The 19915-nt window shown below is 58.9% G+C and overlaps 2 protein-coding genes across 2 annotated transcripts in view; both read right to left on the bottom strand.

Moving 5' to 3' along the window:
• LOC119098135 (dystonin-like) overlaps positions 1–16263 on the bottom strand; it is a 22306-nt gene extending 6043 nt beyond the window's left edge. The window contains exons 1-26 of the mRNA XM_037221064.1: positions 16213–16263; positions 15748–15876; positions 15264–15362; positions 14635–14904; positions 14115–14356; positions 13566–13794; positions 13096–13365; positions 12620–12791; positions 12060–12223; positions 11450–11589; positions 10820–10988; positions 10291–10451; positions 9741–9870; positions 8675–8821; positions 8083–8228; positions 7574–7765; positions 6919–7018; positions 6746–6859; positions 6185–6255; positions 5260–6016; positions 4685–4891; positions 4115–4304; positions 3128–3217; positions 2006–2664; positions 331–1677; positions 74–271 (exon numbers count right to left, since the gene is read on the bottom strand). Coding sequence (XP_037076959.1) covers positions 74–271; positions 331–1677; positions 2006–2664; positions 3128–3217; positions 4115–4304; positions 4685–4891; positions 5260–6016; positions 6185–6255; positions 6746–6859; positions 6919–7018; positions 7574–7765; positions 8083–8228; positions 8675–8821; positions 9741–9870; positions 10291–10451; positions 10820–10988; positions 11450–11589; positions 12060–12223; positions 12620–12791; positions 13096–13365; positions 13566–13794; positions 14115–14356; positions 14635–14904; positions 15264–15362; positions 15748–15876; positions 16213–16236 — 6417 coding nt within the window. The 5' untranslated portion in view covers positions 16237–16263. The remainder of the gene's footprint in view (positions 1–73; positions 272–330; positions 1678–2005; positions 2665–3127; positions 3218–4114; positions 4305–4684; positions 4892–5259; positions 6017–6184; positions 6256–6745; positions 6860–6918; positions 7019–7573; positions 7766–8082; positions 8229–8674; positions 8822–9740; positions 9871–10290; positions 10452–10819; positions 10989–11449; positions 11590–12059; positions 12224–12619; positions 12792–13095; positions 13366–13565; positions 13795–14114; positions 14357–14634; positions 14905–15263; positions 15363–15747; positions 15877–16212) is intronic.
• LOC119098134 (plectin) lies at positions 16262–18692 on the bottom strand (the record flags this gene model as incomplete). Its single annotated transcript, XM_037221063.1, is given in 4 exon segments — positions 16262–16366; positions 17042–17161; positions 17807–17968; positions 18477–18692. Coding segments are annotated over 4 exon segments (525 nt in total).
• Positions 18693–19915: the final 1223 nt, after the last annotated feature.

The raw sequence follows: 19915 nt of genomic DNA, 5'->3' as shown, positions 1-19915 counted from the left end.
GAAATTTAGGTGGTGGGTATCAATAGCAAGGAGCCAGCTATCCACGCCAGCGAAACGTATAAGCAGCCCTTACCTCCTGAACGAGGCCCTGGACCGTCTTCTCGGCGGCGTCCAGCTCGTGTCGCTCGTGCACCACCTTCTCCATGAAGACGGTGATCTCCGTCACCTGCTTCTGCACGATGATGACCTCGCGCGCCACCGGCGCCATGTTGTCCAGCTCCTCCTCCAGCACACCCAGCTGGTGGTAGAGCCCCTTGAGCCGCTCATTGACCTCATTGACGGCATGCGAAGCGTTTTGCAGGTCGCTATGCCGGTCGTCCAGCTGGTCACGTAGTCGCGCAGCCGTCGGTCGACGCGATCGACGTCGTCCTTGACGTGGTCTGCGCTGGAGCCCAGCTGGTGTGCGTCCTGACGCAGCTCGTCGCCAGCGCCGCGCACCTTCTCCAGCTGCTGGCCCAGCTGGTCGGCCTCCTGCAGCAGGTCCTTGACGCGGCCCAGCATGCGCGGGTCGCGGCCGCCGCCGAGCGCGTCGTGCGCCCCGAGCCGGTCCTCGCAGCGCTGCAGGCCGTGCTCCAGGTCGCGCAGCTTGTCCTGGAAGTCGCCCACCTTGGCGGCCACGTCCTCCAGCGCCTGCAGGCGGCCGACGGCGGCGGCGCTCAGGGCGTCCCAGCGCTGCCGTAGCAGCTGCAGGTCGGCCTGCACACCTTCCTTGTCAGTGTCGGTGGCGGCGAGCAGCGCGTCGCCGCCCGACTGCGTCTGCTCGTGCTCGCCCGAGTGCAGCGACACGTCGTTCTTGAACGCCTGCACCTCGCGCAGCTGCTTCTGGATGTCGGCCTTGCGGAAGCTGATGGGCTGCATGCGGTCCAGCCGGTCCTCGGCCTTGTCCAGCCAGGGCGCGAACCTCTCCAGCGCCGCGTGGTACTTGCGGCAGAGGTCGGAGCACGTCTGCAGACGGGTGTGGCGACTCACTGCCTCCCGCTTCATGCCGTCCCAGTCCTTCTGCAGCTTATCCAGGAACTTCTGCAGCGTCTTGGCCTCCTGCTTGTTGGTCGTCTTGGCGAGCAGGTCCTGGCCCTTGCGCTGGACGAGGAACACCTCGTGCTCGCGCGCCGTCACACTCTTGTAGACGGGCTCGTACTCTGCCACCTGGCGCGCCAGCCTGTCGGCGTCGGCTGACACCTTCAGCGGGCGGCCCATCTGGTCGACGCAGTCCTTGATCCACTCCTGTACGTCCGCGCAGCCGTCCTCGAACTCGCGGTCCTCTTTCAGCGAGTTCTCCAGCTCGGCGCGCAGGTTGTCCATCTTCTTCTGCAGCTGGTTCTGCTGGCGGCCCAGCTGGTACAGCTTGTCCTTGACCTCGGTCTTGGCCGACGGGTCGGTCAGCACGTTGCACAGCTCCTCACCGAGCGCTTCCAGCTCAGCTAGCTGCGGTCGCAGCTCGTCCACCTGGTGCTGGAGCTGGTTCAGCTTCTTCAGCTTCTGCTGCGGCTCAGTGCGCTCCGTCGACAGGTCGTCGAAGTTGTCGCCGATCTTCTGCAGGTCGCGCTGCAGGCGACCCAGCGACTCGTTGAACTGCTGGCTGGCGCCCGAGGCGGCGTCCAGGTTCTGCTCCCGATCCTCCAGCTTGGCGATCAGCTCCTCCCACTTGTCGTTGGTCTTGCGTAGCTTGTCTCCCACCTGGGAACAAACAGGCGCGACACATCAATCGCTGAGCACGTTAGCACACGGTAAGTTGCGTGCCTTAAAACATGTAAAACAAGGTCACTGACTAAGCACGACACAGTGATAACGGCACTACTTTACGAAACGACGCTTTGTTCATCCATTTTGAATCTGCCATCGAGCTTTCATCAAATATTTCGATAGCCATTGTCATATTTTTGACAATACATCAATGGTAACAAAAGCAATCCCCGCGGCAGGCACTCTGACATGATATTTCCGCCGACACACAGAACGCAGCCTCTTGTGACGAGGCCGCTGCGGTGCCGGTCGTCAAGCTCACCTTCTGCGCGGTGGCACTGTCCGGCTCTGCCTCCTCCACGAGCGCCTGACCGACGCGGTTCAGCGTCTGCAGGGTGGGGTACTGGCCGGCGAACTCGTCCCTCAGCACGGCTACCTGCTGGCTCTGCATCTGCACGAGCCGCGGGTCCGAGCTCAGCGGCCCCAGCACCGTCAGCATCTTCTCCTTGGCCTGCAGCCAGCCATTCAGCTGGTCGTGCGTGTCGAAGAACTGGCGGCTGTCCTGCAGATTGCGCTGGCGCGCCTTGAGCCGTTCCTGCAGCGCGCGCCAGCGCTCCACCACGTCAGTGAGCGCGCCCTGCAGCAGGTCGGCGCCGGGCACGCCGGGCCGCCGGCGCAGCAGCTCGCCCGCTTGTGTCTTCAGGCCGTCCAGCGCCGGCTGCCGCTCGTACACCTCCTCCACGAGCGCTCGCACGGCGCGCAGCTGCTTGTCGGCCTCGTCGCGGCTCTGCGGCACGGCGTCGCGCGGCAGCTGGCGCTCCGTCTTGTCCAGGAACTGCTGCAGCTGCTTCAGCGTGTCCATGTGGCGGCGCACTTCGTCGCTGACGGTGTCGATGTCCGCTTGCCGGTCGGTGAGCCGCGTACCTGCCATCTGGTAGCGATGGTTGATCTCGTTCAGCTGCGCCTGGATCGGCGATTGGTCTGTTGGGGGTGGAGGGAGGGGAGGGGGTGTTAGGCTTCGGCCCGACACGGTCTACCGGATGATAGTGGTGCCAGCGTATGAATACTGGGCTGCATGGAAATGACAACAGGTAGGCTAACACTCAGCCGTTTTAAGTGCTCACGCTGCTTGGAGAGGCGCTGACATCTCGTTGGACAGCGTTGAAATTGCACATGCAGTAAACAGATCCAAGCGCAAATGTTTCTCAGAATACCAACGCCCTGGATGAATGGCATCACTTCTCAACACACCCGCAGTTGGCACCTGCTGGTGCCGTCACAGGACGCTCGGGTCCACCAAAGCTACCGTCTTCGACCTCTGACCACCACCCGTTCGTCAGAAACGCATCCCATCTCTCTTCTCGTGCCCCTCCGCGCTCCGGTCTACACCGCACCGAGCGGGGCTGTGCACACGCCAGTCAATGCACTGTGCGCCGCTGCTTACCGTCCAGACCGACATATCCGTCAGCATGCGACTCACGGCGGCTGGGCCGGCCGGGAGCCGGCGACGAGCGCTCGAAAGAGGGCTTACGCACTGCGAACACACGCGCATGCCGCTCAGCCGCCGAGAAGCCGGGCACCGGGGCATCCGGGAAGGTCAGCGGCACACGCCAAAAAAAAACACGCCAAGCGAGTGTGCCGTGAAGGAACAGAAGTAGGCGGTGCAATGACAGAACGCGTACAGAACGAAGAACAACTCAGAAGCATCGAAGGCGACGGAAAGGTATGCAGCGAAAATACAAAGCCAACCAAATGGACCGGAGTGCTGTGCTAAACGACGGGGAGCGGTGGGACGTGCCGAAAACAAAACAAATCGACGCGATTACAGCTCCGTTCCACCCCATCTGTGCAGCATGCAGGCAAGAGAAGGAAGCAAATGGAAAACAACAGACGCTGGCTTCACACCACCACCAGTGCAGTTGTTTTACCTGTCACCACCCGCTTGACACGCCTGATGTCAACGTGAGCGGTGTCCCCACCTCCGCGGGTCACCTGTACCTGGTGTCAAACACGTGACGAGGCTCCTGCTTAGGTAATACTGGTAGTGACTGGTGGTGTGGCTCATCAATAGCGCGACTGATCCGCACCTGGCGTCAGGCGTGTGACTGATACGTACCTGGTGTCAGTGGCGTGACTGATCCGCATTCGGTGCCAGTGGCGTGACTGATGCAATTTGAAGTCAGTGGCGTGGCTGATGCACATTTCGTGTCAGTGGCGTGACTGATACGCACCTAGTGTCAGTGGCGTGACTGATCCGCACCTGGTGTCAGTGGCGTCGTACTGATCCGCACTGGTGTCAGTAGCGTGACTGATCCGCACCTGGCGTCAGAGGCGTGACTGATCCGCACCTGGCGTCAGGCGTGACTGATCCGCACCTGGTGTCAGGCGTGACTGATCCGCACCTGGTGTCAGTGGCGTGACTGCTACGCACCTGATGACAGAGGCGTGACGGAGCGGCGTCCGTGGGAGACGACGGACGTCTTCTTGGCGGGCGTGACGGAGGAGCGACGTCGGGACGGCGTCTCGGCCCGATCGGCCCGCAGCAAGGCGTCGTACTGGTTGCCCAGGTCATTCACCTTGTCGATCGTGGTCACGTACTGGCCGTGTTCCTTCACTAGTGGCTGCGGACGCGGCGGAGGAGGTTGGCTACAGTCAAGGGGCACAGACGACCAGGCCAAGGCGAACTAGGATGAAACAGCGTCGAAAAAAATTCATGCTCGCGCGGTACGCTCGCAAATTTCCTGCACTCTGCAGGACACTCAGCACAACATTTTGCGACGGGTGGATTCCATAAAAGCCACCTCTATGCTTCTTCAGTAAAGCTCTAATGACCGCGTCCAGCTCATATGACATGACAAAAATTTACACACTGATCACACGCTAGTTCCAGTGGAAGCACGCATATCTCAGTTGATTCACGTCAGGGCTGATACAGCAAACGAGCTCACGTGACAGTGACACCGACGCTACAGAGGCCACGGACAGCTACGCAGTGCGGTACCTTGAGCTCGTCGCTCTGCTGCTTCAGCAGCTTCTGGTCCACGGCCACCGGCTGCAGGGAGTCGATGCGGGTCTCCATCTTTTTCATCCAAGTCAGCACGTCCTCCTTGAGCTTTTCGTAGGCGTTGAGGGAGTCGGAGCGAGTGCGACCCTCCTGAAGCCGCTCGTCCAGCAGGTCCTGCAGCTCGCGCCACTGCGCCTCCATTTCCTTCAAACAGGGAGGCGCGGCGTTACCGACGACGGCCACCAAACGCTGAGCAGACCAGAGCAAGACCAGTAGCGACAAGTTGCTTTTGCGGCGTTAGAGCTGCTGCAGCACCTGCGGCACATTTTGCTCCGTAAGACGCCACAGCTCAGCGCCGTTGGCTCAAACTTTGTCCGACCAAGGCTTACGTGATGACCCACAAACCGACTGACAACCACATGCTGTTCTTATTACAACATCAACCAGCAGTCAATCTGAGCAAACCAGACATTAGGCACGTTGAACACAACCGTTCAACTACGACACCTATCCGCCAAACACTCACCACCCGGCCCCCTCACCGCATACCACCTGGTAGCTCTCCCACTAACCTTGACCTTGTCCTTGGTAACAGCCGTGTCAGTGACGTCACGGCGCCCCACGAGGGCGGTGCCGGTGCGCACGGCCGCCTCGTAGTCGGGCCGGCCCGCGTCACGCCGGCACGCCAGCTCGTCCATCTTGCTCGTGTACGACTCGGCGTTCAGCTTGATGATCTCCTGCGACTCCACCACTTCGAAGATCTCGACGAACCAATGCTCGAAGCGCTCGGCCTTGCCCCAGAAGTTGTCGGTCTGCGAGGCCACCTCGTCCAGCTGACGGCCGCGCTCCTGGCACCGTTCGTGCAGCTTGTCGAAGCGCGTCGTCAGCTCGCGCAGGTTCTCCTCGATCTTCTTGGCGATGCGCGCGTTAGAGGGCGTCTCGAGCAGCTGGCGCGCGGAGCGCTGGATCTGGTCGACGCCCGGCTGGTGCGAGTCGATGTCGGTCTGCAGCAGCCGCTGCTCCTGCACCTGCTCCGTCAGGCGATCGCGGTTCAGACTGGCCGGCTTCAGGATGGACTTGAGCCGCGCCTCGGCCTGGTTCAACCACGCCATCAGCGAGTCGAGACCGTCCTGCACGCCCTGCGACTGCACCAGCGCCATGTCCAGCGCCTGGCAGCGGTCGATGACGGCGTCGGAGAGCCGGCGGTACTGATCGGTCAGGTCGGTCGGCGGGCGCGTGATGCGCTCGCCCTCCTTCGGGGTGATCTGGCCCTCGAGCGCCTTCACCAGCTGCGCGGCCGACGCCGTGTGCGTTGTCGAACAACTTGCCCTGCGAGAGCATGTCGCTGTTGAGGTGCTTTGGCGCGGTCGGAGCTGATCCTGTAACGGCGCTCGCGGCTCGGCCGCCACCGGGCTACCGGTGCACCAGCTTTCTGCACCTGCGGCTCGACCTCGCGCAGCAGCGGCTAGGCGCGGTCCAGCGCGTCCTGGTACTCGCGCTGGCCTGCCGCCCAGGCTGGACACTTTGTCCGACAGCTTGTTGGCGCGGCCCAGCAGGTCCTGGTACGCCTGCGGGAGTGGAGTGCGGTGTCGTGCTGTGAAAGATCTTCAATGGCGTGTGATGACGAGGAATGGAGTTGTAACGCAACTACAGAGTGAGGGGAGAGACTAAGGGCGAAAACGGATCGTGCGAACCTCATTTTTGCGTGCAGCTACAGACAGGACAGGTTGATAGCCGACATTCTAAAGCGGCTTCACAGACAATCAAACGCGCCCTTGGTAGTCATTTTACGTCCGGGGAAAAATGAGAGTTGAACCACTGCAATACAGAAATTAAATAATATTTTCAGCATAAACATCATGAATTCACACACCTGACTACCCGCGCATCATCAAAAAACACACAAGAACGTATCCTATCTTCTTGTCACCACCTCAATACCCTACGCATTCATTCCTCCAATCACCTGATCTCAAAACCAAAGCCCACCGCGCAACCATCCTCGTCATTGCGTTGCGCCGCGTCCGCCGCTGACCTGCGTGACCTGGGTGACCTCGCGCTTGACCCCTTGACCGTAGTCGCGCGGCTCGACATGACGGCCATGCGCTGCGTGCAGGTGGTGCGGAAGTCGTTGAGCGTCTTCAGGTGCTCCTTGCTCTCGTCGATAAACTTCTGCGCGGCGACCGTGATGAAGCGCAGGTCGGGCCTGGTGCGCGATGACGTCGATGCACCAGGTCACGGCAGCCCTGCTCGCTCGACTTCAGCTTGCCCAGGTCGGAGAGCTGCCGCTCCTTGTCCGACACGCGTGTGCGTGGCCCGGGTGAGCCAGGTCTGCCCGGGCGGGGAGCGGCAGTCAGTAGGGGGCCAGGCGTTCGTCTCAACACAAAGGAGCGCAGCATTGCGTCCTTCTGCTAGCCCTGAGCATGATCTAATGAAAAAGCTTTGTTTTGTACCATGTCTTTGTTTATGAACATCTCAGAACGTAGATTGAATGGAAAGGGTCTTCAGCAGCACATACAATGCAAGCATAACAATAGACGGTTAAGTCGCGCAGGTGTCAGTAAATTTTTCAAATCAGACCTCGAGGCAGCACGGTACACTTAGATCACGCAGATAACATAATCTGGACACGCAACAGAGCGTTGAAGAGTCGCCTCGGATACGCGTATCCACGGGGTGCGCAACGTGTACGGCACGATTTAAGTCTCCGATCGAATGTTAAAAACCACACTCTGACCGCATACACCACACACACCACATTCTGACCGCACGCCGGAGTGCCGGCCCGTCACGCGACAGGGCGCTTGAAGAGTCGCTTTGGACGCGACAACGTGTACGGCGGCCAGACTTAGTCTCCCGACCGAACGTTTAACACCACACTCTGACCGCATGCCGGAGTGCCGGATCATCACCGAGCGTCCGCAGCGGACCCGAGTGGCGGCCTCCGCCGGCCGGCCGCGGCAGCACGGCCGCTCACCTCGAACGTGTCCAGGTCGGAGCGGTACTTGCTCAGCTCGTCCAGGCAGGCGCCGAGGGCTCCGCAGCAGCTGGTCGCTGCGGTCCGTCACGGTGTCGTATCTGCGGTGACCACAGCAGAGGTCACCGGGGTCGCCGAGGTCACCGGGCCGCGCCGGGACGAGACTAACACATGCGGCCGCAGGACGGCCTCGGTGCCATCACACGACGGCTCGGGGCCGTGGTGTGACATCGTGCCGCAGTTTTGCAAATACGGATGCCGTGACATCCTCACAATACAACACTTGAGCGAAATTAACACCCGTTAACATTATGACGCGTTGCGAGGCTACCTACCGAGTTCCGCTTAACACTCGAGTCAACACAAAGAACGCAGCTCGTGCCAGCCTCGGACCGAGCCGCCTTCCGCCTCTGCCTACCGCTGGCGCAGCTCCTGTCCATTGTGCTGCAGCTGTTTGAGCTCGTCCTTGGAAAGGATGTCGCCGGCACGCTCGGCCACGTCCTGCACCTGGTCCAGCGCCGCGAACACCGGGCGCTGCTGCTGCTTCAGCTCATCCTTGATGGCCTGCGGCAGCGACGGCAGGTCAGCGTCCGGCCGGGGCGCCTCGGCGCAACGGTCGGCTCACAACAGACGTCAGACAGAGCGGCGTAGAAGCTGATGCCAGAGTGACCCCAGGTGGAAACTAGCCACACGCAAACCAGAGCGATTGTGGACCGTTTCTGAACAGTCGAGGACTGACGTGACGCGATCCATGCGCAGAACAAGGACAAAAACTGCCTACGGCATTCCAGTTCTTGAAGACGTCAGTGATCTAAGCTTTGCCGAACATGACGTTTTAAAATTCCTTAGTGCCGCGGGGTGAACATTATATTTTGAAATTATTTAGCCCGGTGTAGGTCTTAAGTGCTGGCTCTACAACACTGCACAACATCTTCGCCGCAACAGATGCAGAGAACTGAGGCCTGTCAAGAGCGGCGAATTACGACCACCGCCTCGGGCGATGACCTGACCTTGACCACGTTGATCTGGTTGCGGAGCTTGGGGACGTCCTCCTGGACCTCCTCCTGACTGGCCAACCGCTTCTCCACCTTGGCCATCCAGCCCAGGAAGTCGGCGATCGACTCGTCACACTGGCGGTACTTCTCGATCACCGCTTGCTGAGAATGGCCACAACAGAGCGAGGTTCAGCAGGATGCGACGGGCACACGATGGCGGGCCGCGCGCTCTTGCTCCTTGCATGTTTCACGGACGTGACATGGCCTGACGTCACCCGACAGGCGACAGACAGGCGACACATGGAGCGCTCACACAGACGAGCTCAATAGTCGGCTTATCTCACTACAATGCCGACTGGCAACAATTACCTCGCCGTCTGTCAGTCTGGATGAATCTCGTTCCCGATGTGGGTGCGACGCAGCGTAAGCCACATTGTAGCTAGCTTACGTTTACACGCACGTATGTATAAATGCATCAACAAACGTCCATTCCAACCCGTCTCCAGACTAGCTTCTCGAGTCGGGCAGCAAAGCGAATGGCCTCACATTAAAAACAACAAAGCTCGTGCCCTTGATATCAGCAAGGAAGGTCTTGAGACCATGGTCTTTCGGCAATAAGAGCTTCTAGTTCTTACGCTGGCGGCTATTGACCCTCGATATACCAGGCGGTACTAGCCAAACGATGTTGTCAAACAAACTTTGGTTATATTGTTGATGGTCGACATTCCAAGCTGTATTTATGATCACGAGTGCATGTCACTCATGCACTCGTGATCAAAGCACAACCTGAAATATCGCGCGTTAAGAAAATAGCCAATGTTTGCTTGATAACGTCGTTCAGCCAGAGTCTCCTGTTATACTGGATCTGCCAGTATAATTCTGAACTAACAAAGCCCGTGTTCTTGCATGTCCAGTGTCCGGCGTGAGCGGGCCCGGCGTCGCCGTCCACCAGCACTCTTGCGGCATTCTCCTGATCGGCTGTTGAGAATGTGACGTGCCAGACACAGCACCTCCACAACACCAGGGCCGGCAGCCAGGCCCGCCCGCGGTCCGCGGCGACCGAGGGCGGCGTGACACTGACCCGAGCGCGCTCCTCCTCCTGCTGCCGGTGCCGCGCTTCCGCCTCCATCTGCGAGGCCCACTGGCGCTCCATGCGCTCCTTCTGCTCGTACTGCGCCAGCAGGTCCGCCGCCTGGTCCACAGAGCGCAGCCTGCCGACGGCGCCGCCGCACGGTCACGTGACCAGGCCTCCCGAAGCCCTCCAGACGACAGACACGGGTGGACTGGACATAATGCTGGGCCGACGGGTTCGGAGTCCACGGCAACAATGCCTGTCATGGCCGTCATTTCACGAAGTCTGCCATGAAAGGCGACAGTGGTCCGAACTCGGTCAAGCTTGAGTAAAACGGCGGCATGTCGAAACAGGTGACTGATGTCGTTCGTCGAAACGACCAGCATTCGCACCATCACATGAATGCGACAGGCCACTGATTACTCGGCCCTAGCCTATAAGAGTCGAGCATGAAGACACGGGCCACCTTTGACGCAGCCCCCTAGGAAGGGACCTGCGGCCAAGCCCACAGTTGCGCCATCTGAGCTCTCCGCTGACGCAGTGTCCAGCCCGAGCGCACCTGTCGACGACGCCCTCGCAGCAGTTGGTCCACTGTTTGGTGACGCGGTTGACGTCGTCCTCCAGCTCCTCCACGTCCGGGTGGTTCCGCTGCCGGGGACGCGTCCGCTCCGTCGTCTTGCGCGTCTTACCCATGTCAACGTTGAGCTGTTCGATCGCACCCTGGCGGAGAGCAGCGGAACTATGTCAGAACGGAAGCAACATACAGCGCGGAGCGTAGTGCAGCGAACAGATCCGCCTTGCGCCGAGACGGTAGCGTAGCAGCGCGGCTTCAACACGCAGGCGCGAAGAGCGCGATAGAGTTGTGTCCTAGGACGACGAGCCCATCACTAACAACTCTGCGTGGACAGCAAGAGTACCCAAGTTGTACTCTCTGCCTCTACATGCGGTCCGTAAAGTAATGCCCACGTCATAATGACTAAGCACGACAGTCTTACCAGGCAAAACCACCTTGCAAATACCACCCATGCAACGCTGTCACATCGGTATTCCCGATGGCGGGATTATCGCCTGCCCGTTCCCGGGCGCACCTGTTTCTTCTGCAGGTTGTTCTGCAGGTCCACCAGGCTGAGGTGGGCCGACTTCAGACCTTCGCGGTCGTCGGGAAGCTGGCGGTAGTCGCTCAGCTTGGCCTCCAGGTGACTGACCACATTGGTAGCCTCCTCCAGTTCATTTACGGTCACCTCAACGCACTTCAGACTGCGGGCAGGGGTGCGGACAGGGCGTTAATCCAGTTGGCCGTCGGAGAGCATGACGGGATACTTTGTTACTGTCAGGAGACGTGGACAGGGCGCTTTTGTAGCCTCTCCTGAGTCGGCATTAGCATAATGCTTCTTAATGCCGTGGTTCCGCGGCTTAATCACCAGGGGATGAAACACCACACAGCATAATGACAACCACGCCAAGCAGACCGTCCACATTGACATTTGTAGCTATAAGGCATATAGGCAAATGTTGCATCTTTAACGGGATGCGATGTAACACATGAGCCACGCAGCCCACAGCTCCGCACACAGCCCTCTTGGATGTCGATCAGTGCCATGCATCATCATGGCGGGTAATAAAGACGCATGGTCGACAAACGACACCAACTCAACCCAGGCGTATAAATCACAGACCAACCCAAAACGTCACACGGAAGTCGCTGGGACCTGTCATACCGTTCAATGTAAGTGTGTGACATCTTCCAGATGCTCTCCCACTGCGTGTTCACTCTGTCGAGCTTAGCCTGCATTGTGGGCGTCTTTTTGCTGAGCGAGTCGTATATGGTGCGCACCTCCTCCAGTGTCGGCTCGTGACGCTGGGGGACGGGACCGACTTGTCAGTGTACGCCAGACTGCTCATAAGACCTCGGTACTAACTCAGCCGGCTCGAGCCCCGACAGCGTTCACAAACGCTCTATGGTAAAATTCACAGCACAGTCCAGCCGTCAACACATTGCGCTTGGCATGCTTGGAAAGCCGGCAAGCCACGGTAGATTAAGATGTGAACGACGCGGCAGACATTTGACGTGGACAGCGCCCGACCTAAGCGAGGACAGACACTCACCTAACGCTACGTAAAGCGTGGCTCAGCAGGATAGCGAGCCAGCGCCCACCACGGCGCGGGCCTGCCTCCACAAATAGCTTCGTCCAACAGCAAAGCATACCTGCCCTCTCTCGCACAAGCCACGACCGGTCAAAAACGACTCAATCTACTAGGACCCGGCGCTGGTCAGACTCCCTATCCTCTGCTCTGCCCGGAGCCCCCAGAACGGGAGGCGCGGCGCACCTGCAGCCGGTTCTCCCAGTCCTTGTGCTTGGTCACCAGCCGCTGAGCGTCGCGGGCGTCGCGCGGGATGGGCGCCGTGCAGCGGTCCGCCAGCTCGCCCTCCGCCTTCGTCAGCTCCGACTCCAGCGACGTCACCTTGGTGTTGAACTGGTTGGTCGGGTTCGCTGCGGCGGCCAGGCGCACTATGTTAGGACGGGTCCGAATTGGCACGCGGCCTAGGCATTTATGGTGTGCCAAAAGTAAACTATATGGTATGGAAAAAGGAACTCACTTATGCGCTTAGCACTCCCGATTATCTGCGAGAAAGCCATGTGCTTCTTAATACTACCATTGCCGACGCACTTAACCTTTACGTATGTGTGTGTCTAGAATAAAACAGACAACAATTTTCACGCATGTATCTCCCCTTCAAACTGCTGGTAAGTGTGCACATCCTACCAAATTTTTGAAATGTTTGCCACGGTCGGCTGGTAAAAGAGCCCCTGTAAACTTGACCAGATTCTGCCGCCGCCAGCCGCAGGTGGTTACCACCGGCCCGGCGACCGAATCAGCCCACTCACCCTCGGCCGCCAGACGCTCGAACTCGTCGAAGAGTCGGTTGACTTCGTCAATCTCACGTCGCAGCCGACGCAGCTGCGGGTCCTTCGGGTCGCCCTCCTGGATCAGCTTCTCGGCGTCCTCGTTGAGAGCTCGTCGGATCGCGTCCCTCTGGTCCCTGCCCATCGCCATGAACTGCCGAGCAAAAAGTCACTTATGGAACCGGCCTCTATAAAAGACACTTATTTGTCCTTTCAAAAAGGCCCACAGAACTAGGTTTTTAAAAGTCCCTTACTGAACATCCTTGAAACACGTCTGTCGCATCAGCTTACCTATGGCGAATAACGAAGTCAACTACCTTGATGGAAACGACAAAATTGGAGACGCACGTGTGATTACGCTGCAGTAAGACATTAACACTCAAGCCAAACGCTGCCAACCTACCCGTCATCAGTCGCCGACCGTAGCCGTCCGCTACCCCCACCTCGCATGTCCTCACCTGCTGCAGGTCCCAGCTCTTGACCACCTTGATGGTGGCCAGGATCATGTTCTGGCGCATGCGCAGCTGCTTGCGCTGCCAGAGCGTGATGGACATCTCGTACTGTCGCTTGAGCCGCTGCACCGCTTCCAGGGCCTCCTGGTCGGGCGGCGGCAGCAGGAAGCAGACGCTAGGCACCGCGCCCTGCTGACCACCGGCTGAGCGCACCTGCCACTTGGTCCGGTGGCTGTTGTCCAGCAGCGTGCACTTCTCCTGCTTCTGGATCGTCATCTGCGCGCAGGGACGAGTGGGTGACACGACCGAGTAGCAGGAGAAAAGAGACACCACAGAGCGGGTAAAGCCAGGCATCGAAACCGAATCTTTCTCCACGGCAGATCCACCCTCACCCCACCAACCTCCACGCACCCCTCTCAGGCCAGAGCGGCCACCCTCACAGGTCCGTGCCCCGCCAGCGCGCGGTCGGCACTCACGTTGGCGTTCTTGTATTGGCAGATACTGGTGACCGGCAGCGGGCCGTCGAGGCGCTCGCGGCGCTGGCGCTGCGGCGTCACCAGGTGCGCGCGCCGCTCCAGCTCGTCGATGACCTCCGCCTGGCCGCTCATCTGGTCACGCAGCTCCTGCATGTCGCGCAGCAGCTGCTCGCCCTCGTCCAGCGTGAAGTCCGTCTGGCTGAACTCCGTGTTGAGGCGCTCGTCCTGTCTGTGAGGCGGACGGGGGTTAGACGGCTGACGCGGGGCCCGTGGAAGAGTGAGCACACCGGTGTTTCATGTGATGTGAGCCAGCGGGTGATAGCGATGGGTTAAACGAAAAATTCACGATTCAATCGAAATTAGACATAGCCCGACAAGTAGATGCATATAGCTTGACTGAGGCACATTGCTTGGCTGCTCACACAAGGCTCAGTCAGCACTTTCCGGCTAAAATGTGCTCGAAGTTTAAGGCAACAACGCCAAACTTTTTCACTTCACTTTTTACGAGGAAAACACAGCACGACCCATTCACCCCACAGCGCGACTCACTCCCTAATAACGTGCGCCATTTCGTCCACGTCCTGGAAGAGCTTGTGCGCGATCTGTGCGTGCTTGAGGTGCGTCTCGAGGCAGAGTGTGAGCTGGAGCAGCCAGGACCACTGGGTCTGCATGGCAGCCAGGTAAGCCTCCACCGTCTTGGAGGCCGGGTGGTGCTGCGCCACCAGCGAGCCGCCCTGCTCCTGGATGGCGTTGAACTGTCGCTCGCGCCGCTCCAGCTCGCTCATCACGTGCTGCAACAGCGGCGGCGCGCGTCAGCCGCAGCAGCTTCACGACGAGGACGGAGATTAGCCATCTCTCGATCTCAAACAAAACACGCTGCGGACTTCGGGGAATCAAGCAAGTTTAAGAAGCTAAATGAAATATTGCTGAATACACAGTTACCACCTCGTTCGGAATATTGGACCTGTCCCGTATTTCATGTATTCCTCCATACTTTTCACAACAACGACCAACATCACACGGCAAGGAAGACGGATTTCCCCTCTCCGCCTTCCAGTGCGTCGCTGACCTCATAGTGCGCGTCCAGCTGGCGCAGGTCCTGGTTGCGGTTGCTCCAGTCGCGGTTGACCTCGGCCTCCTCCTTCTCGTTCAGCCAGATGAGCTCGTTGGTGGCGCCCTGGATGAAGTCGTGCAGGATCATCAGGTCGGAGAGCCGCTTGTTGGAGATGGACAGCAGGTCGGCGTACGTCTTCTGCAGCTGGCTCAGCACACGCATGTACAGCGCCAGCTCATCATGGTCGTAGTTGTTCTTGGCGGCCACGCAGCGGTCCAGGTTCACCTGGCGGCGATAGCGGGGTCAGGTCAGAGCTGATCGCGCTAATCGTTACACAGCTAAGAGGCGACATCCGGAGGGTCAGAGCTAACACGTGCTGGTATGGTACGTAACAGCCAGGGGAATGCGTGCAAAATAAACCAATCACAGACCACACATCTCAGGTGACCAAGGCCGGCTGGCCTGCCACCGACACCTCCGCCGAGCTGTAATGCCTTGTCAACTCGAGCCAAGCAGGAACACGCTTAACGTGATCCCGGAACGTGCAGGAACACTACTCCTGCTGCCATCCACCTGCGCGAGTTGGATTCATTTCTGTGGATGCAAGCCCCTGAAACTGACCAGTAGCCTCCACAGGAACATACCTGGAACTGGTCGATGACCTTGTGCTGTTTGTGGTGGGATTCCAGCTCCTCCTGGCACGAGTGGAGGTCGTGTCCGTACTCGGCCTCTTGAAGCTGACCCTGGCGAAGTGTAGAGTGCTTTGGTAATTATTCCGAATGACAGGGCAAGACGAGTGTAACTGAATCTATTCAACTGTCTCAAACACAAGGTACACACTGCGCCGCCAATGGCCGTGAAGAGCAAGGCTGTTAAACGGCGGATAGTACCCGCATGCTGGTGTGCACGTTCATTTGACGACATTTTCAAAAATAGCCACCTCACATACAACGTAGACAAGCCTTCGCCCTGAGCAATGCGCACGATAATTAGCACATCATACCAACATAGATTGCGGTGCGTTTTTAGCGGAGCGTAACTCTCAGGTTCCCGGGCTGCCTCGTACAGTTTGTGCTTCAGCGCGGTTGTACACGGCTGAGGTGAGCCTGGTCGCAGCCGCGTCCTTACCAGCTTCTCGCGAACCCACTCCAGACACTCGTGCAAGAAGCGGAAGTTCTCGTCGGTCTTGATCAGCCGCGCGAACATGGCGTCTGGGTCCTCATTCATCCGCTTACTGAGCGGCCCAATCAGGGTGTCCTGCGAGCCAAAGAGTGAGGTAGGTTGCGTCCTGCTCAGCGGTTGCCCGAAGGCCAAAGGGATCACAAGAAACATGTCCGGATTAGGGAGACTTTCGAAGGCGATACCTTTCATATATTTGGAGAAGGAGCCACCATTTAGCTTAAGCTCCATGTGCTTCATTATGCACCTAAAACCGATACACCCTTTTCTTGGTAGGAACATGCATCAAATTATATCGACAGAAAAACCTTATACATGTTTTCGACAATAATCAAAAGCTTACGCCGCAACACAAGGTAAACACTGCACCGCCAATGATCGTGGTTAGCCAGGCCGTTTAATAGCGGATAGTACCTGCATGCTGGTGTGCACGTTCATCCACTTGTTATGCAGCTGCTGCACGTTATGGTAACTCTGGCGCCTGCGGGTGGCGGCCCTCCTGCAGCGAGTTAACGTCCGAGAAGAGTCCCTTGATCGTCTCCTCGATCTGTGCCAGCTCCAGGTCGATCTGGCGGCACCGTCAGGGGTTGGATTACACCGCCAGCGGTCAGATCACACCGCCAGGAGTCAGATTACACCGCCAGGATTCAGATTATACCGTCAGGAGTCAGATTAATTACACCCAGGATTCAGATCACACGCCGGGAGTCAGATTACACCGCCAGGAGTCAGATCGATCACACCGCCAGGAGTCAGATCACACCGCCAGGAGTCAGATCACACCGCCAGGAGTCAGATTACAGCGACAGCACTCAGATCACACCGACAGTGTCGAGCTACGCCGCCAGTGGTCCGGTCATGACGCCAGCGGTCCAGTGAAAGCCACGCCGCCAATAGTCGAGCCCCACTGCCAGTGGTCGACCCACGCACCAGTGGTCGAACCACGCCACCAGTGTGGTCGAGCCAAGTGGCAGGTATGTTAAGCTGCCAAGGCTCCAATCACATCAACAGAAGTTGAGCCACAACGTTGGCAGGATTTGGTGGAGAGCGACGCAAATACTACAAAGAATAACTGACAAATGCAGGGATTCTCGACCCGAGACGATGTCTCGCTCACTCACTCAACCGCCGACTCGTGACCGCAAACACTGCTAACAATCAACACAAATTGTCTTAACTGCCAGCACACCATTTCGGGATCTACGATCGAGGAAGGCGCAAAGCGCGCTGCAGAGATCGTCACCTTTTCGACGTGCATCTTGGCGTCCTTGGGCTTCATCTTGGGCAGTCGCTTGGCCTCGTCGCGGATGGTCTGCTGCACGTCGTTCAGCCGTCGGTCGGTTGCTCGGATATCGCGCTGGATCTGTGACAAACGGGGCATCGGTCACATGCGAGGGGTGGGCGAGCGTGCACCGGCCGCCTGCAGGTTCTGTCTTCCTGCGCTGGCCGCCGGCACAGAGCCTTTGCCCACGTAGGAAAACGTCTGGCCCCTTCGCTCACCAACGTGAGGGTAATAACTGATACATTGACTCACATGTGGAGTCTCGGGAATAGCTGGAAAGGACAGCCTCATACGACAACTCGAAGCATGTGCATGCCAGTTAATGTCCATGAAGTTGACCGACTACCTGTCGAAATTCAATGCCAATCCCTTAAATTTCAGCAGCTCAGCCTGCAAGCCCGACTGGGAACAGGTTGCCTGACCTCTGCGCCTAATGATAAGAAAGGGTGTGCCTGGCCGGATCATCAACCACTGGGCAACCCCTGTGAACATCCAGCATAAAATTGCACAATCCACATCAGTTTGGTTGTCATGAAAACACCGAACGTCTTCGCGGTTCTGTTACATGCAACTTTATGCTGACCGCGCAGTGACCTTCCGGAAAGAGTACCCAAGCTCCTAAGCCACTCGGCCACATTAAATTCAGTCTGTGGCTGTGGACAGATTTGTGCAGGCGCCCCCTCCCCCGTTCCCTGTCACGTGACCCGGCGGTGCGCGGGCGCTGACCTTGTCAGCAAGCCGCTGGAGCCGCTCCATGCGGCTTAGCTCGTCTTCGATCTGCTGGTGGCGCTCCTGGTAGGTCTTCATCATGATGCCCCAGTTGCGGTCCAGCAGCGAGATATGCAGCTCGGGCGGCAGGTCCATCTTGCCCAGGTCGTGGTGTGAGCGCTGCCGACGGCGAGGCGATGTCAGAGCCGTGAAGGGAGAGACGGCCTCGCGCCGCGGTCACCGCCGCAACAGAGGCCGAGAGCGGCCGGTCTTCAGGCGCGCAGTCCATTCAGAACCGTGTGGCCGCTACTGTTGTGCAATGCAATTGCACAAACTACGACAATGTCAACGGCGAAGCATGCGCTGGACATCAATGAAAGGCGATGATCCTTTTGCTTGCTGCGCGGGGTACGGGCGATGCAGTACTTTTTATTTTGATTGCTGCACTGGGTCCGAAGATGATACCATCAAATACGAAGAGCATAGATCAAATGTTCTGTATGCGACGGTACTGTTTTTGGAGCGTCGCAAACCCTCCTCAGCCATTACACCATGCAGGTGAAAACAGGATCCGCAGCAGATCGCCGGTGCCATAATCCTGGCCGGCCCAACAGTGTCATGGACCTCATGCGCCTCCCAGCCACACGACCAATCGCACTTCTGACCCTGGTGCGCCACCGCATCTCACCTCCAGGTCCTGGTACAACCGAAGCAGGCGCCCCATCTCCTGCTGTTTGGGCGGCATCTCGTGCGTCTTGAACGCCTTGCTCTGTGCGTGAAGGTCGCGCAGCTCGGGCAGCGACGGCGGCAGGCTGCGCTCCTGCATGCGCGACGTCTGCTGACGCACCCATTGGTGCAGCCGCGAGGCGCTGTCCTTGTACTCGCCCAGCGCCGCCTGCGCCGCCTGCAACCGGCGCACGCGCCGTCAGCACCGGACAGCGCAGGGGATGGGCAGGCGGCGTGCAGCACCGCCACGGACGGGAGGGGGGGGGGGGGGGGGGGGCAGGGCAGGCCCGCGTGCCGGAGCCCACCGAGCGCATGTCGCGAGGGGCATGCTTCTAGCGATTGTCATCATTTGACTGGGAGCGTTGCAGCGACAGTGATACAGGGCACCAGCAGCAGCGGCAAAATGCCAGGTGCCGAACCACATGCGACCTCCGCGACCAAACTCGTTTACACCAATTTTCGACGTGCACCACGCGTTTGGCGGCATGCCCAGGCATTTTGCTGACAAAAACTACATGTACAAGTTCGGTTGCCTGCAAACGAGACACCCATGACCAGATGAAATGGCATCCGTTACGGTTCTTCTATGTACTATTAATAAATACAACTAAAAATGAGCTGTATTACAGCATGTCCATCAAGATAACGGCATATATGCCTGGTACCTTAAACTAAAGAAGTAGAAAAACGGCAGTCGACAGAAACGAGTCGGAAGGGAGGTTGAGGCATGCTGTGAAGGAAACCTCCAAAGAGAGTATGTCGAGACCATATGGCACGTGCATTGGATCAAGGACTAAGGATCATGAATCGTCAATCCCGACGAGCTGACGCCTCCTCCAGTGGCCGCGTGCAGCCAGTGGGGCCGGCAACAGCTCGCTAGATGTTCATGCAGACTGCTGTGCATACATGCATGGTGCATTTGAATACAAATGGGCGTAAGCATGCTTCTCCCCATCCCTTACGGTACCGCCAGCCTGCGCATCTGCTTGCTGCGGGCTGTGCCGAAACGCAAAGAGCGCGCTGAGTCGCCCGGTTTGTCTGAGCCGGCGGACCAGTTCCGGGACCGCCATTCTCACCCGACAGTGTGGGACCGAACGTCACGTGACCCCGTGCCCCGTCCCCTTCGCCTTCATCACAGAGCGGAGCCGCTGCTGCGTGCGGCGGGCGCACGGCAGCACGCGGCCCGGCACGTGACGGCCGTAGGTCGCACGGTGCGGTCGCTCGCTACCGGGGGAAGTCCTCAATCGTGTTCCAGCGCGTGCTGCACGCCACGCCCTGATTCGTCCGACTGGGGGCGCTACCTGGCGGGTCTGCACCGACGGCAAGACGCAGCTGTGATCGTCCGGTGTTCTGACGGCGCTGTGGTGGGTGAGGGGGAGGTTGGGCGGTGCCCGCTGCCGT

The sequence above is a fragment of the Pollicipes pollicipes genome, unplaced genomic scaffold, assembly GCF_011947565.3.
Source record: "Pollicipes pollicipes isolate AB1234 unplaced genomic scaffold, Ppol_2.1 Scaffold_4740;HRSCAF=5597_pilon_pilon_pilon, whole genome shotgun sequence".
Classification (NCBI taxonomy): Eukaryota; Metazoa; Arthropoda; class Thecostraca; order Pollicipedomorpha; family Pollicipedidae; genus Pollicipes; species Pollicipes pollicipes.
This window is presented reverse-complemented; position numbering and strand designations above follow the sequence as displayed.